At 33.5% G+C, this 18,692-nt stretch overlaps 1 protein-coding gene across 3 annotated transcripts in view; it reads right to left on the reverse strand.

The window, feature by feature from the left end:
• The window catches only part of LOC143253006 (uncharacterized), a 69,097-nt gene that overhangs the window by 17,063 nt on the left and 33,342 nt on the right, over window positions 1-18,692 (reverse strand). For all 3 annotated transcript variants that reach the window (XM_076506041.1, XM_076506050.1, XM_076506057.1), the window contains 6 exons: window positions 10,949-11,150; window positions 8,005-8,057; window positions 7,101-7,176; window positions 3,778-3,823; window positions 2,996-3,131; window positions 2,578-2,646 (listed from right to left, as the gene is read on the reverse strand). In XM_076506041.1, the coding sequence (XP_076362156.1) occupies window positions 2,578-2,646; window positions 2,996-3,131; window positions 3,778-3,823; window positions 7,101-7,176; window positions 8,005-8,057; window positions 10,949-11,150 (582 nt within the window). The remainder of the gene's footprint in view (window positions 1-2,577; window positions 2,647-2,995; window positions 3,132-3,777; window positions 3,824-7,100; window positions 7,177-8,004; window positions 8,058-10,948; window positions 11,151-18,692) is intronic.

Genomic DNA, 18,692 nt, shown 5'->3' on the forward strand with positions numbered 1-18,692 from the left:
ACTCACATTCAAGTCCATACACTTGCCTAGTGAGACAACAAGCTCAGCCTCAAAGCCTTCAAAGTCTATCTGCTACTGAGTCTGTCCACAATTTCTTCCTGGCTGAGTTCATGGTCCTCAAAGACACTTCCCTTCAGACTTTGTCTATGATCCTCAAGCAATGGAGGATATTAAAGTGATTTTTCCAGAACTCTCTGAGGGTTAACTCTGTGTCAGAAGTCACTTCAAAGCACCTTTAAAACAGTGCTTTGGTGTGCAATAGGTTCGATATGGCCTGCTGGGCTGAATGAGAAGAGTCATGTTAGGAGGCAAGAGTTTCTCCGTAATGAAACTGTACTCCTCCACCAACCCGTTCACCAAGCCTGGTGGGTGAGCAGGTGCATTGTTCATCACAAGAAAGGCCTTGAGTGGCAACTGTTTTTCCGTGAGGTAATTCTTTACACTTGGGGCAAACACTTCATGGGCCCACTCCATAAAAAATTGCCTGGTTACCCATGGTTTACTATCAGCCCTCCACATCACATTTAGTTTACTTTTTTTTCTTAAAAACCCTCAAGTTCTCAGAATGGTACACAAGCAAAGGATTAAGTTTTAAGTCCCCACTTGCATTACTACATCACAATAGAATTAGCCTGTCCTTCATTGCTTTTGTCATAGCAGTAACATCTCCTCCTTGATGATGTAGATTCTCTTTGGCATTTTCTTCCAGAAGAGGCCTGTCTCATCACAGTTGAACACCAGTTGGGGAATAAAACCCTCAGCTTCTACATAGTCTTTAAATTCCATAACAAATTTATCAGCAGTGTCTTTGTTAGAACTGACACCGTCCCCATGTCTCACCACACTACGTATGCCACTTCTCTTCCTACATTTTTCAAACCACCCCCTACTAGTGTTAAAGGTATCACTTGTATCAGCACTTGCTCCAGGGGTGTTTTTCAGGAGGTCAGCATGGAACTGCTTTACTTTCTCACAAATGATGGTCTCAGAAATGCTATCGCCCGCTAACTGATTTTCATTTACCCAAATCAACAACAGTTCTTCTACCTCTTCCATTGTTTGTGATCTTTGTTTCGTAAGCACTGTTACTCCTTTTTCAACATCAACTCCTTTGATGATCTCTTTATTGTTCAGTATGGTGCAGATTGTAGATTTCACCATACTAAATTGTGTAGCAAGGTCAGACACGTGAACACCACTCACATACTTCGCTATGAGATATTTTTCACCTGTATTGTGGCTCTAACAACTTTTCTTTTCTGCTTTCATTATCCTTCTTTGACCCCACAGTGGCTTATTTAATCAGAATATTTAAAAAAACAACAACAACAAAAAGAAAAACTAGAATGTTCACAGCAAATTTTAGCGAGGTTGTGGACTGAGCGACAGGTGCGGGCCAAAAATGGTCGGAGGTTTGTTTGGGTTACTTCGGGGGTTCGGGCCACAACAGCTTGGTTCGGGAATTGAGTTTATGTTCAACAACCGAGACAAAAAACCAAATTGTTTGAGAAGGGAGTCGTTTGAGAACCGAGGTACCACTGTATTTCAATAAGTTGAGAATTATAAATATCACAATGCTTTGGTTAATAAGTTGGTTAATCTTGTTGTTAACAATATTTGTGACTGTAATCTCAATAATACCACACAATGTTATCTTTAAATTACCATTTACTGGAGTTAAGAAATGGAAGATTTTGGAATTTATTAACAAATTCTGAGAATTATTTGAACAGAATGGATAAAAACTAACAGTAAAGTGTGTGTGAATTGTGAATAAGATTCTACTCTAGCCATTAAAGAAGGCTAAATACAATTCCAAATAATATTATACATTTGTAATTATGTTCATTCTTCTTTTAAGTTTTACTCAAACACAAGTATTGCATTCTTTAACTTTTTTTTATGGGTAAAAGAGTGGATAAAATAAAAAAATGGCATGTGAAACAAAGTATCTTATTATAGAGAATAAAATAAAACTGAAGGAAATGAAAAATATGCGATGTAAAAATTTGAAACTGTTTAACATTGCATTCTTATAAGAAACTAATTTGGCCAGTGATAAATTTGTCACTTCTGTATTACAAGGTGTTCCAAAATTATTTTCACTATTTTAGAATTTGATAATTAAATATAAAAATGTCATAAAAATACTGACATAAAAATGTCAGTAAAATGGTAATTGTACATCTTGACGCATCATCAGGCTTACAATCAGCATTTATAACGCACCATTAATTACAGTAGCCAGAAAAGTGCAGGATTGTATTTTCTCAGTTAATTATTAAATTTTAAAATACGAATGATAGTTTTGGGCCACCCTGTGTACTAAAATATACAATAATGTTCTTTTAAATCTCTATTGCAGAAACTGTGCAAAAATATTTCCTACTGACAGTATTATCCAATAAATAGTAGCACTGTTACTGAAAGATACAAACCAGAAATTTTTCAAAGAAAGTAACTTACAAAGAATCAAATCTTACCTAAATATCAATTGCTATAATGTTATTAAATAAGATAAGATTTTTTCAAAGTATAATTTCTGCATAAAACTGAATTTGTCAAAGAAATTATTACCTGATTTGGATGATAAAATTCGGATGACCTAATGGAATCTCTCTCTTCTAGGGTTAAACTTTCTTCTACCTAAACACAGAAAAATATTTAACAAAACACACAGCATCCTTTCTATGTAATAATTTCAAAACAGTATTACCTTTCATACAATTTTAATACAAAAGACTATGCTGTTTTTTAATATAAATTTGTTCTTTCTTAATGAAGAATACAAATTCCTAATATGGCTTGTTGGCATACTTTAACAAGCAAAATTATGCCACAATAGTAATAATGTAAGTAGAAGTGTAGAAAGTTAGTTAGGGACTAGTGTAATATCCATTTATTATTATTTTCTGGAAATGCTAATAGTATTAGAGTAAGTAAAACGAACTGTTTTTGTAGTTAAAATACTTTTTGCAATAATTTACATTAATACCTTTTTTTTAGGAGAAGGGCTGAAATCAATCAACGTATTAATCTCAGAGGGTCGTCCTTGTTTGTCATCACCTTCTGCCGTCACTTTAGCTGGGTTACTTTCCCTTGTTTGTTGCAGCAGGGTTTCTTCACCCAACCTGAATCACACATTATTAAACTGATAAGCATCAAACATAAAATACAAGATATTTAGTTATTCTGTTTCTTAAGATCCTTTATAATTTCACAAAAAATTTCACTTCCAAAAACTTTATTTATTGTGATGTGTTTTAATTTTATCTACCAATAAAGCTATGTAATGTTAAGCACTGTAAAAGCCAACATACATTCCCAAATTTGGTTTTTGTAAATATTTCATATCTTAATGAATTTAAAGTTCTACATGCATGCACAAATTACTCTATGATAAATTTCTACAGAAAAAAGTCACAAATTAATTATTTCACGAGTAAAGTATTTGATTATATTAAATTTTTCAGGTAAATACAAAATTCAACTTCTGAAAAACAACAAACAAACCTTAAACATATTTACCCCTAATCATTTTGAAAGCCAACAACAAATCAACTGACAAGCATGATAATCCATATTACAGTTTTCTTTAAAAGACACAAAGCTGATTGAATATCTTGCAAAAAAAATAACTAGTAAAATTAAATGAGCCCAAAGTTTTTAAAACAAGATACAATAATAAAAATACAAAATAATAACACTATTAACAATCATTTCCTTTTTTTCCCCAATACCAAACCACAACAAAATACAATACTATATTTTACTCACCCTTCAGTCACAGACTCCAGATAACCGCTTGATTGTTGTTTTTTGACTTAAAATACAAGAAATATCAAGAGTACAGTAAATTAGTATTAGATATTATTTTGAGCAAACAGTACTATTTTACTAATTGTTTTTTAATTCTAGATTTAAAATAGCTTGCACTGTGTACCATACCATAATTTTAGAATTAATTTTCTAAGTAAAAAAAGTACTTAATACAGACTGAAAAAAAAGCAAAAAAAAACCTTCAAAATAACAGCAAGAAATAGAGTATTATTTTATTCAGAATTGTAATATCAAATAAATGCTGGAAACTGATAAGGTGTTCATTAAAAACTACTTGGAGCTGTTCTGATAAATCCTGACCTTAGATGCAAGTTCCGTGCATCATTCTTGATACGAGTGCCTAATATATCAACGTACTCTTCTTTTTTCATGATTCCATTGAAGGCTGCCTACACCAGAAGAGCTGAAGGAACCCCACAGCATGATTGAGCCACCTCCGTGTTTAACTGTAGGGACGGTGTTCTTTGGAAGATTTCATTCTCCCTTCTTACGGAAAATATAGTGAACATCATTGTAACTGAAAAGCTCAATTTTAGTCTTATCTGACCAAAGAATACTCTTCCAATAGGTAAAGGGTTTATCTACATGCTTTCTTGCATACCTCAATCGTGCTTCTAAATGAACAGGCTTTAAATATGGAATTCTACGAGAACGGCATGTTTTGAACCCAAAAGAGCGTAACATGTTCGTAACTGTATAGGTGCTTACTTCAACACCAATTTTCCTTACCAGTTTCTGAATGAAATTACGTGTTAAATGAGGGTTCCTACTAACTTCTCTAAGAACCTTCCTGGAATTTTGGTGGGGCGTCCGGAACAAGGGAGGTTAGCAGTTGATCCTGTAAGCTTAAACTTGGCAATTATGCTTTGAACAGTAGATTTCGGCACATTAAAATGTGTAGCAATACCAAAAAGAGACACACGAGACTTGTATTGGGTTGAGGAATAATTCGTGAGCGTTTTTTCAAGTTAAAAAATATATTCATAAATGAAACGCTTTCGCAAAATATTTCATGTCATTTGGTAGATAAATTTTTGCTCTAATAGATGGTGTGTTTGATTTTCACATGTCTTTAATTTTTGCTTTCATTTTCAGCTCATTAAATGGAATGTCAAGTGGACAAAATCGAGCATTTTCGACACCATCTGCTTTTTGCATTTAATTTCTTGCAATTTCGTTTAAAACAATGCATACTATATACCTAGGTATTACATGAAATAAAGTATCATAATAAATGTTTTGGGTGTAATGTGTTCATGCATTGAAGTATTGTATAGTCTTGCATGTAATGCTTGAATGAAATTATTTAAAAACGCTCACAAATTATTCCTCTACCTAATATTTTACAATAATTCGGTTTTTTAAATCACTGGACAGTTGTTTCCTGTTCCCCATGATGACCAAGCAGATAATGATGGAGACGGCGCTAAATTGCCAGAAGTAGATGTTTTGCTGGCTAAATTCCAATAATTATGAACCTAGTGTCTAGTTCTGGAATGGTATATGTAGTTTGTTCGCCAAACTAAACAAAAGTTTTATGGGAATATCAGTTTTTTCACACGTTCTGAAATGTACGAATACTTTTTGCTCCTCCTATTTTTGGTTATTTGTTTAGAAACAGTATTTGTTGTTCAATTTATATAAAAATTTATGTTGATGTGTGTTAGTATAATATTTATAATATACTATACTTTCATTACCCTGATCATGATACTTTTTAAGTTATAAGGAAAAAAATACGACGCAGGGGTACAAACACTGTCATAATTGTAAGTAGTGCCATGACTCACAAAAATAATTAACCAATCAAAATTAACATCTCTAATTATTACTATTTCCATCCCACACATTAAAAAAATGCATGTATTATAATGTAAACTCAAGTGTAGTTAAAATATTTTTTGTAATTTTTATTAAAATTACAAGCACAGATAACACATTTTTTAGTCGACTTATTTACACTGTAAAGCTGATCCTCTACAAGCATATTTTGCCTCCCCTCCTTCAAATTACTTCTGTGGATGCCTATGATTATTCTGACTATCCAAATCTCACGTAATTGATTACTAAGCTCAACAATTATTTAATTATGAAATTATATTACTCACCTAACTGAATACATAACATGTCCATTTTGGAAATGAAAAATAAGCAACTTGAAGCACTGATAAATATAACTGACCACTGGCTGAGTAAGAAGTTTTGGGTTTTTGAAAACTGTTTTATTAGTTAAGAGCCAATTATCTAATAAATAGTTTTAATTAATAAAAACTTTCATTATAAGGTAGTCTACTTCAATGATTTATTAAAATAAGAACCAACCCATGTTTGTATGATTATATATTCATGTCTAACCTCTTCACTGCAGCTAGGACCTGAATATTTCAATAATCCCACACCTTCATACTGTAACTGGTACAAATGTTTCTCTACTGTTAGTGAAAACTGCTATGTATGGGAATAAAATGAGTTGGAAAGTATTTAATGGCATCCCACCAATGTTGATATATGGCTTCCCTCAGTGTTTTCCATTTGGCTCTTCAGCAACTAACAAGATGCCTATGTGGAATGTATGACAATTTGATGTTGACCATACCTTCATCACTAACCCTAATTACTATGTAAATATTTTTGATGCACTTGATAATTAAGAAGATAGTGAAAGTGAGTTGAGTGGTTATGAAGAGGTGATAAGTGGATGCTAACTCTCCATCTAGTGATGATAATTAAGATGATAAAGCTGGATTATGTAGAGGAAGGCACGAAAAGTGTTGACAATGAGAAACATTTGTCCCAGTCAAAGTGTGAGGAGGTGGAAGCACTTGGAAGTATATGTTCAAACTGCAATGAATGGGCAAGTCCACCCATAAATTGGTAAACTTCATTAGATTTGATAGTCCAAACTCTTAAGTTAACATATTCACTTCCTCTTAGTTACTTACCATTGGTGGCCATTTTCTGCCCTAAAAGAAAGAGCTTATTCTTAAGTTTTTAATATTGTATATTTAAGCAACTATTTATTACACTAACATCTTGAAAAAAAATCACTACATCCCATCGTATTATTTACTATTGAGCTGTCTAGGCTCATGATAAATGATAAAACTTAAAACTAGAATAGCAAGCAGGTTCATCTAAGTTTTTCAATGAAGCAAGGTAGCATGTTTTATACTTCAAGGGAAAAAATCTGACAAGATGTATATGATTAGTTCTGAAACCTCTGACAGTGAATCAACATATACTACTAGAAAAAAACTTACCAGAATTATCACCAGTTAATAATGGGTCAAACTTCACATATAAAGACAGTCTAGCTAATGCTGATTCTTTTAAAGCCTGAAAGTATACATATTTTATTACTTCAAGATTCCACCTTCAGAAAGAACCATTAACACTGAGAAAATGACACAAAGTTATAAAATAATAAACACATCTTAAATTGCATAATGTTTAATTTTTAAATTTATCTATTAAATGCTCAAATACTTTTTGTATAAATTATAGAAACGAGCGTTTAATAACCTATGACTGAACATTAAACCAAAACCACATTAAACAACATGCTTTCCCCAGAATGCTATTCTATTAATGAAAAAATACATTGATGTAATAATACTTAAAGAAAAAATATTGTAAACATAAGTTAAACACTGACCAACAGTGTTCCAACAAAAATTTTTGTACTGCTTTTTCTGATAATGTTACAAATCTTTCCTAACAAAAGTGTTAAAGAGCACTTTGTTTTATGTGTGCATGCACATGTATACACAAATATTTTGTAATGTATTACTCAGGTTATAAACACAGCATTCAGTAAAACCACACAGACTGTTTACGTAGTCTCAATTGTACAAAACAAAATACTTCAATTTTAAGGGTGAATTTGCCATTTGCTATTAAATGACAAATGCCTTAAATGGAAAGAATATCTTTCAATGTGATTGTGATGAAAAAATATTTTTTTATTTCAAAATATATATTTCATTTCTAGACTGTTCTATTTTTCATGTTCTATAACATGGGAAAAAATTAGTTTCCTGACCAATTTAATTTCCCCTGACTTTCCAAAGTTAGTGGGATCTCCACAACAAGTAAAGAAAGAAGAGACTCACATCATGTTAAAAAAAATAAAATTTAGTACACATAAATGAATTACATACACACCTTGCTATTTCCTGCTTTCTGAAGGAATTCAAAAGCTGTTGGATCTTTGAAGACTGAAATGCAAATTCATTTATATATATCTGGCATTATCAGATATACTATTTTTAAGCTTTAAAACATTACTATAAAACAGAAATATTACATAAAGTTTAATACAGTGGTACCTCGGTTCTTGAATAACTCCCTTCTCGAACAATTCGGTTTTCAAACATATTGTTTGAGAAAAAAAATGTATCGATTGTCGAACATAAACTCTGTTTCCGAACCAAGCTGTCGTGGCCCGAACCTCCAAAATAACTCGACTGACCCTTCGACCATTTTCGGCCCACGTCAAGCTTGCCCAAAATATTTTACCCGCACCTGTCACCCAGTCCACACCCCCGCTGAAATCTGCTGTGAACGTTCTCGTTTTTCTCTTTATTTTTGTTGTTTTTCTAAATATTCTGATTAAATAAGCCACCATGGGGTCAAAGAAGGATAATGAAAACAGCAAACCTAGAAGAAAAGTTGTTAGAGCCACAACATAGGTGGAAAAAGATCTCATAGAGAAGTATGAGTGGTGTTTGCGTGTCTGACTTGCTACACAGTTTGGTATGGCGAAGCCTACAGCCTGCACCATACTGAAAAATAAAGAGGTCATCAAAGGAGTTGATGTTGAAAAAGGAGTAACAGTGCTTATGAAACAAAGATCACAAACAATGGAAGAGATAGAAAAACTGTTGTTGATTTGGGTAAACAAAAAACAGTTAGCTGACAATAGCATTTCTGAGACCATCATTTGTGAGAAAGCAAAGCAGTTCCATGCTGACCTCTCGAAGAACACCCCTGGAGCGAGTGCTGATACAAGTGATACCTTTAAGACTAGTAGGGGGTGGTTTGAAAAATGTAGGAAGAGAAGTGGCATACGCAGTGTGGTGAGACATGGGGAGGGTGTCAGTTCTAACAAAGACGCTGCTGATAAATTTGTTAGAGAATTTAAGGACTATGTAGAAGCTGAGGGTTTTTTTCCCCAACTAATGTTCAACTGTGATGAGACAGGCCTCTTCTGGAAGAAAATGCCAAAGAGAATCTACATCACCAAGGAGAAGATGTCACTGCTAGGACACAAGCCAATGAAAGACAGGCTAACTCTATTGTTATGTAGTAATGCAAGTGGGGACCTAAAACTTAAGCCTTTGCTTGTGTACCATTCTGAGAACCTGAGGGTTTTTAAGAAAAATAATGTCCTGAAAAGTAAACTGAATGTTAAGTGGAGGGCTAATATTAAAGCATGGGTAACCAGACAATTTTTTATGGAGTGAGCCCATGAAGTGTTTGCCCCAAGTGTAAAGAATTACATCATGGAAAAACAGTTGCCACTCAAGGCCCTTCTTGTGATGGACAATGCACCTGCTCACCCACCAGGCTTGGAGGACGGGTTGGTGGAGGAGTACAGTTTCATTACGGAGAAGCTCTTGCCTCCTAACACGACTCCTCTCATTCAGCCCAGCAGGCCATATCGAACCTATTGCACACCAAAGCACTGTTTTAAAGGTGCTTTGAAATGACTTCTGACACAGAGTTAACCCTCAGAGAGTTCTGGAAAAATCACTTTAATATCCTCCATTGCTTGAGGATCATAGACAAAGCCTGGACAGAAGTGTCTTTGAGGACTATGAACTCAGCCTGGAAGAAATTGTGGTCAGACTCAGTAGCAGATGGAGACTTTGAAGGCTATGAGCTTGTTGTCTCACTAGGCAAGTGTATGGGCTTGAATATGAGTGGGGAAGATGTGGAGGAGTTGAGGGAAGACCACAACACTGAGCTCACCACGGAAGAACTCCAAGACCTTCAGAAGGAACAGCAACAGAAGGCAACTGAGGAGGTATCTTGAAATGAGGAGGAGGGAAGGGAGGATGTTCCTTGTTCACTAATCAAGGAAATGTGTGGAAAATGGGGAGAATTACAAAGTTTTGTGGAAAACTTTCATCCTGACAAAGCTGTAGCAAACTGCAGCATAAACCTTTTCAATGACAATGCCATGCCTTACTTCAGAAACATTTTAAAATGCAGGCAGAAACAAACCTCATTAGATAAGTTTTCAATGAGAAATAGGTCCAGCGAGTCTTAAGCAGGTTGTAGTGGTGCAAGGAGACAGAAAAGAGAAAGAACTCCAGAAGGAGTTACCTGACATTTTAATGGAAGGTGACTCCCTGTCCAAACAATAATAACCTTCTACTTTCTACGTTCCTCACCACCTTTCACTTACAACATCAGCTCTCCTCAGCACAGGTAAAGTGCAGTTAAATTTTCATTTATTGTTTGTTTATTGTGTTTAGTTTTTGTGGTTCACTTTATACCTGTATAATAATACTTGCATGCATAAACAAGCAATATTTTTACTTAAAATGCTTCATAATCGCTAACTTTTGGAGGTCTGTAACAGATTAATTTAATTTACAGTATTTCTTATGAGAAAAATTGATTCGGTTTTCGAACAGCCTTCTGGAACGGATTAAGTTCGAGAACCGAGGTACCACTGTACTTCATAGCAAAACAATTACATACAATAAACAAGAATACAAATGAAATACCCTTTGTTTACAATACAGAAATAATTTCAAATAACTAAACATTTCATGAAGCTGAATTTTCAGAATAGGTGGCACTAATATAGAATCATCAAAAAGAATCAGTCCATTAAACAACATTAAGCAATTCAGAAATGAAGTTAGATATCATTGAACTATTTTATCTTAGTATCTTTTGTGTGTGTGTGTGTGTGTGTGCACAATTATGTACTCTAGAAATTTGTTGAAACATGTCTAATATGGTGGTGATAAAATTTTAAAAGTGAGAAAGGCTTATTTTAAATTAGTTTGTAAAATTAAATTTAACAAAGCTTACACTTAAATAAATTTATGTACAGTTTCCTTAAAATTACAAAAGAAACATTTAAACTAACATTCAGCTGCTGATCGAAACTCTTCTTCTGTAAACTGCAAAGCTTCAGATCCACTATCACTTTGATATGGGATAGAGCCCTCAGTATGACATGAAAATGAATTACTTTTTTGGTTCAGAAATGTCTCAGAACATTCTGTACTTACACCTCCTGAATGAAATTCAGGAGGTCTGAAACCATTTTGTCTTTTGGAGTCTAATGCCTACAAAAAATAAAGTTTTTCTAATTTTTAATACAATTAAAAACCAATATACCTGTACATTATCACTTTATTTTAACAATAACGAGTTTTCTAAATGTGCAATGAAATAGAGCTCCAGAACAATTTTGTCATGCAATACCTTACCAACCAACTTTTAAATCTACTTTTATTGATATCAGTATTTAATATTTTAATTGTAAAGACAACACTTGAATTTTACCAATATTTCACTATTGACATTAAGCATACTAATACACAATTCTAAATGTTTATAAAGTAATTTTAAGATTATTAACATATGGACCTAACATATATTCAATGTTCCATATCAGGTCTTTTACATGACAGAGTAACCTTACTTGCATTAAAGTTACTACAAGTTGCTCTTTTAAGTTATTTTATCTCCCATACCATAGCCTAGCACCACTATACATAATTATCAAGTTTTCTTTTTCTACTCTATTTTAAAATAACTAAAAAACAAATAAGAGTACAGATTTAACAATCAATCTCTGCCTCAACAGCAGAAAATACAACTATCTTGGTAGGCAATGGGATATCCCATCAGATCTGGAAGCCTAAGAGTGAGTTGCACAGCTGCATTGAGCATGATCCAAAGACCATTTTATAATGTTGTTTTCTTCGATATCCAAGTAATAATTAAGGTATTTCTATTCTACCAAAGTGAACCACTCACACAATAAAGTAGTTGTGCTTTATAACCATTATTCTAGTCTTCCCTTTTCCTATTATCAGTGTAATATTTTTGAACTTCACCTAAAAATGTCTTTATGTTCCACTCCTTATCTTGGGTCATTCTTATACTTTGCCTTATCAAGATCGTACAAAGCTGATTCATCTTCATCCTTCTCCATTTGAAGGCCACTCAGCAGATATTTCTGCAGGTTTTCTGTTCTTGTATACAGATGTATTTCTTTTTGAGTGCTTGACTGCATCCTCACTACTAAACTTTCTGAACTTTCCAACAGCAAATTTTTGGAGCAATTGGTACGCCATTATAATTTCATCCACACTTGCTACAACTGTAACACCTTGGAAATTTTGCTAAAATTCATTTGCAGGTTAGCTTTCAATCTGGCCACATTGCCATACTAATAAAAATAAACTCACAAAGACACTGTCCCATTGTCTTAGCAGCTCCTCGCAGGTTTCTGAAGTTTAAAAATGGCAAGTGTTCCATAGATAATGTATTAAAACTATGTCATTTCAAACTGATGAAAGACAATCAGAACTTCTTTGGATACATCTAATTATAGATCTGCATACAGTTCTAGATTCTTCATAATATAATGCATATCTCTGAAGCTTTTCTGAAAGGAAAGGCTAAATGCCAAATATAGTTCCAACAAAGTGTATTACTATTTTTATTACCAAAGTCATAGATTGTTTATTTGAAGGCATACAAATGAATAGTGATAACAATACAAGAATAAACAATTTCTGCTATTACATATATGTAAATATAACATTATGATTACACCATCTTCAGCTTTTGTTATATTCAGGTAAGTTAAAACTCTGGAGTTGTATGAATTATGAAATACTTTGCAGCCCTATTTGCAAATAATAATGATAAAGAAAAAAAAACAAAGCATTTATTCTCTCTTCTCAGACAACTTTAAATATATACAAGAACAAATCAAATACCATACATATAACTTGAACACAAACAAAATAGTACATACAGAACTTTAAAAAATAAATCTGGCATCTCATACCTTTTACCTGACACTCACATTATATAAACATGTTATACTGTGTTTTGAAATCACCGCATTAACTACTTTAATTAAATTACTGAGCTTACAAATCGCATTTAATAGTTAACCATATATTCAATATAATTATACCAAAGGAATCTTACAGTCCATAATAAGTGATGTTGTAAAACACTAAATAAAATGCTAGTACGCTCCATGCACCTTTCTTTACGGTCCAATTTTCTTTAAATAAAAGCTTATATTAAAATAAACCAAAATGTTTATTCTGAATCTTTCCAAGTTGTGAAATATTGTAAAAAAAATTTGATGATGACAGAATTATACATTTGCTATCAAACAAATCAAAACTGATGTAATGGGTTCAAATTTAAAAATGATAAAATATAAAATTATTTGTGGATTTTTCTTAAAATATTTTTTATTTATAAGCTTTCAACCCTCTTAACACAGCCTTCATCAGACAACAATGTACTGAGTAATGAAGGATCCACTAAGAAGGCTGAAAGCTTGTAAATAAAAGTATTTTAACCTAGAGAAAAGTTGGTGTATAATTCTTCATATTAATTTACCTACATTATGGGTCTTAAAAAACAGCAATGAAGGTAAGAATTTTAGAAAAGGCACATATAAAACACAAAATATGTATATTCTATGCAAATACTTTTCTGTTCAAAATAAAACAGTACATTTATTAATCATGAGCACTGAATATCTTTCACAAATAATGTCTATTCTATATTTTTTATTTTAAAAATTGGATATTTGGATCAACAAATTCAAGGTGTTACAGACTGATTCATATTTTTATTCTTAATTAAAATATTTCAAGAAATATACTTTAATACTTAGCATGAAAATCACATACTCAGATTGAATCAGTAAAGACTTTGTAACTTCGCAGCTAAATCTTTAGTAAAAATACTTTATCAAAAAATCTGATTTTTTGTTTATTGAAAGCTTATGAAATTCAGTGGTTATAAGAAGAAAATTCAAATTAAAGCTTCATAGACATTAATTAGATCAACTCCTTTCACACAAAGTTAAATCAAATCATCTTACTAAAAAGTAAGATATTTTATATATTTTCTTACTCAAAGGAAATACACTATCACATTTTACCATGCTGGTTTTCAGCTTAACATCTATCTCCAGTGATGGGAAAAGTTAATCTATCAATTTAAATTATTTCATGGAGTTTAAAAAGTTAACTGTGTTGTACTCTTGGCTTCACTCAGAGCCAAAGCTTCAATCCACTTATACTACCTACCCTAAAAAAGTTCTTGTTAAGAATTTCAATCATGCTAAGAACTGCTCAACCATAAAGTACGATAAGTTTATATTTTTATACCTTAAGTTACGCCATTTTGAAACGTGAATGACAGTGTAATTAATTCATAACAATTTAGTGTTGAATACCCTGCTTGAGATTTTGTTTTGGAATTAAGAACAAAGCTGCACAATGGGATATCTGTGCTTTGCCTACCAAAGGTATTAAAACCTGGTTTATAGCAGTGGAATCTGTAGACATGCTGCTGTGCCACTGGGAGGCACCTACTTGGGAAAGTAACACAGGAAGCAACTGCCATAAACAGGAAAAGACAGATGCTTAGACAGACACCATGGTTTGTAATATATATAAGCAGTTTACAAACAAACCTGATAACACAGAAATAAACTATACAATACACAAATAAATGAAAAGTTCAGAGGTATTTTTATACATGTATATATTCAACACTTTTCTGAAAAAAACAACAACCCAAAAACAAACAACAACAAAAAAAAAACAATATTTAAAGCAGACAGTACCAGGTATAATTCACTCTCATGCTTACTTCAGTCATGACAATAGGTCTTCTCACGCAACCACTAGTTAATATTTGGCTACTGTAGCATCTTGAATTACTGCTTGGGTTCCTCTCTAACTGGTAAGATGGCATGAAGTTTTGTCAATCCTTTCATATGTATAATGTTAAAGCCTCTGTCCATTGGATGGCCACTTCTAGGATATGCTGCTTTGAAAGCTAGATCTGAAAGAATGTCAAGACAATGGTGATGGGTGGGATTATTGGCAGGTCAATCCTCAACTAATGTTGAGGTAGCTTCGCAGGGCCTTTCTACACAGGATTGCTTGGCCTTTGACATCCTATGTTTGCTTGGTCTGGTGCTCTTTATGGCACTTGAGCTCTGCCATCTTGGTGAAATCCCTTTTGCTTACTGCTGTGGTGGTACTGATAAATGGTAAGACCTGTCTTATGTCTATGAGGGTCTGGTTGTGGTGACAGTTGTTGTCACTGAAGGTGATGGTTACATCAGTAAGTATTAAAGAATGTCTTGTTCCTATCTTCCAAACATTCAGCCACCTCCTGAAGCCATTTCATCTCTGGAAAGGTCTTCTTGGATTTTATCATTTAATTATTGTGTAATAGGTGGGTCATATTTGATAATTTTGACACACTGTTGTCAGAATCTTTTGGTAAGGCACCTGTTGCCAACACACCTAACTAGTCCCTTTCTTTATCATGATCATTGTTGGCACCAATGGTTGGGCCAGTGATGTGCTTTCAATACCAGGTGTAGAGGTAACAAATGGTTGACCCATTGATTGCTTAATTATTCTGTCAGGCAAGGATGGAGTGTTGAACTGCTCTGAATGAAGCAGTCTGGTCTCTAGAGAATTTAATGCCAACTTAACCATTGGTTAGATGAGATAATGAATGTTGTGAGAATAAACCAGCAAAGAATTTTCATTCACAGGCTTCACCAGGTGGAAAGTGAAGTCAACTCCATGCATCTTTCTTCAGTGGTGAAGTAAATTTTTTGCTTTAAACGTAATTACATCTTCCCTAGACAGAAATTTCCAGTCATCAAAGTGGCTCTTCATATAAGGAACAGTTGATAATTGGTTCACAATTTACGAAACAGAAACCACACTATCTCTTAATGTTAAATTTCAAAGGTCAGGACTGAAAATGTATAGTCAGTGAAATCTAGTTAGAAGCCAATTAGGTGTGAAGGCTGAAAGAGGTTCATAACCTCTAATTACAATTACTACTTTTCTCTAAAATCACATTTCAGAGAGTAGTCTTTGCTTGCATGCATCATTCCATTTGAAGTATTTCTACCTGAGGGCTTACTTAAGGTGAAGCTAACTTTGGTCCCAACTTGAAGCCAATTTTGTACTACTGCTATTTTAGCAGAATCTATAAGGATTTTTCTGTACATACAACATGACTGAGAAATTCTATTTATTGCATATATGAGTACATATTTTATAGGCCTCAGTGTCAAACCTGCCCTTCTCATTTCATGGAATGCCATTTTCAGGTTTCAGTTGCAGATCTAAACATATAATCAAACAACAAGACGTTAGTCACATATATCCAAACACTTCTCCCACTGCAGCCCTTTCAGTGTAGGCTCCATTAACTTTTTAAAATGGCAAGGATCATTGCACAGACCAAATGGTATTATACAAAACTCATACAAGTCACATCTCTGGAATACTCTTTCTTTATATTTTAATTTTCAAGTATCCAGAAGCCAGGTATAACACACAGAACCAATGGGCCCCTTCCAGTGCATCCAGACATTTATCCGTTCACAGTAATGGAAAGGCCTCAATGGCAATGATCCCTGGAGATGACCCAGAACTCTAGGAATATGATTTAATATTTTAATACTTGCAAACTCATTGGTGATTCTTTATGACTTCTTAGTATTTTTTGAGCAAAATGTTCTCAGTATTGTCTGCACAGAAAAGTACGAGATCTTTGTCATCTTGATGCTCAGCCTGTTCTTGATCCAGGGTGGAAGAAATACTAGATACTCTGCAAACCATATTCACTTTGTCTGTACTCTTCTCGGTTCAGGAAGGATCACCACTGCCCCTTGTCCCACTACTTTTGTGGTTTAGTGAGATGGCTTCAGTTAGTGGACAGTTGTCATCAATGGTGTCTTCACAGTCTTACCTGATTCACATGCAACTTCAAAAAAGAGGTGGAGTTGAAACACTGGTAGTTGTAGGTCTAAAAGTGCTATCCCAATCTCCCCAAGTGGTCTTTTGACTTTCTGGATGTTACATTGCTATAACAATCCTGAGTTCATACCTCCTTCACAACAAGACTGATTTACAGATCCAGTTACTCTAAAGCTAATTCTCAAAGGTGGACCATATATTACAATGAGATTGAAGTCATAAACCTTCAAAGTAGAAGGGTTCTCCTAGACATGCCATATTTCTATAGCAACCATCTCCTCTCAGTGACTAACTCTTCCTCTTTGTTGTAAGTCCTTCTAAGCATGAAAAAATGTTATTTCCTAGCTACAAAGTCTTTTTAAATTTAAATCACACAAGAGTGGAAGTAAAAATTTCTACACATTTCAGCAGTTAATAATGAACTGTACAACAATGATAAGTTGCTGTTACTGCTCTAAAATGTTCCCAAAAATTTGCCCATTCTCTGATGTTTGAAAGATGTACTAAAAATACTTTGGCATATTTTGTTAGGATATTGAATTAAATAAAATATACTACCACTGAAATCTATCAAAAAGTTTGAAAATTACAATAACATTATAAGTAAAACCATGATTTCTCAGCTTTGTCAATTGCATATTAATTCAGATGTAACAGTAAAATTTGAGCTTTAGTTTGTTTTTTGTGCTTCATTGCATATCTGAATTTTTTTTATTCATACTTTATACAATTGTTTTTTTTCTGGTATTTTATCTCCATTCAAACATTCATCTACAAAATGATTATTCAAATACTTTGTTTTATATATATTTATATAGAGGGAGAGATACTTGAAGGATGTCATTAGGGGCCACCTAACTTTGTATTACAAAACAATAAAAATGTGATGGAAATGTGGTTTCAACAGTTGTAAGTAATCTTAAGAATATTTTGTTCTAAACAAAAAGTCATGTTGCAAAATATGTACCTAGTGATGTGCTTCAAAGCTGCACTTTGATGTATCACACAGATGAAAAAATAAAAGACTACGCACAGAATATTGCAAACATGGAGATATTAGTTTCAACTTTGTGCATCAGAAAGAATTTGATCTTCCAAAACTTGGAGTGTGAAATAGGTGCAAGTTAAAATTCTTCTAAACTGAAAATGTATTTCAAACAATATTTACCTCCACTGACACTATAGCTATTTCTTGATCTCCACTCTTTGTCTACCTCAGCATTAAAATGCTTGCTCCAGTCTTATACCCCACTTAAATGCTTCCTCCTGTCTGTGATACGTCAAAGTATATCCAATAAACATGGAGAACAAGGCATAGCTATTCCATTGCATAACTGAGTGGCAAATCTCCCAGCATGAGTAGCAATATTAAGAGGAGGCTGAGTAATCCCTTCCTATCTTTTCGGCTAACAAGAAAGGAGTAGAATCAAATAAAATAGAAATCCCCAAACCTTACAAACACAAGTAACTAACTGAAGGTCCTACAGATGGCTGCTCAAAATTATCCTCTGTTCAGGCTGCCCAGTGAAAGGAGAAGCCAGAAAAAGCAAATTTAAGTTCTTGCCAGCTGTTACCAGATCATTTGCAAAAGCTGCTTCAGAACCCCCTTAACAAACACCCTTGGTCTTCACATATGTACCAACTTCACAATGGATCATTTCACAGATAGCTTTGACTGAAAGTGACCCCTCCTCTCGCTGTTGACAAACAACAGATGACAGAGGTGGAAGAGGTCTAGTTGACCCTGTAGTAGAAACATTAACTCAGAAATTCATACACCTGTCACTGTGTTTTTTTTTTTTTTAGTGGGTTAAGCAATGT

The sequence above is a fragment of the Tachypleus tridentatus genome, chromosome 1 (assembly GCF_004210375.1).
Source record: "Tachypleus tridentatus isolate NWPU-2018 chromosome 1, ASM421037v1, whole genome shotgun sequence".
NCBI lineage: Eukaryota > Metazoa > Arthropoda > Merostomata > Xiphosura > Limulidae > Tachypleus > Tachypleus tridentatus.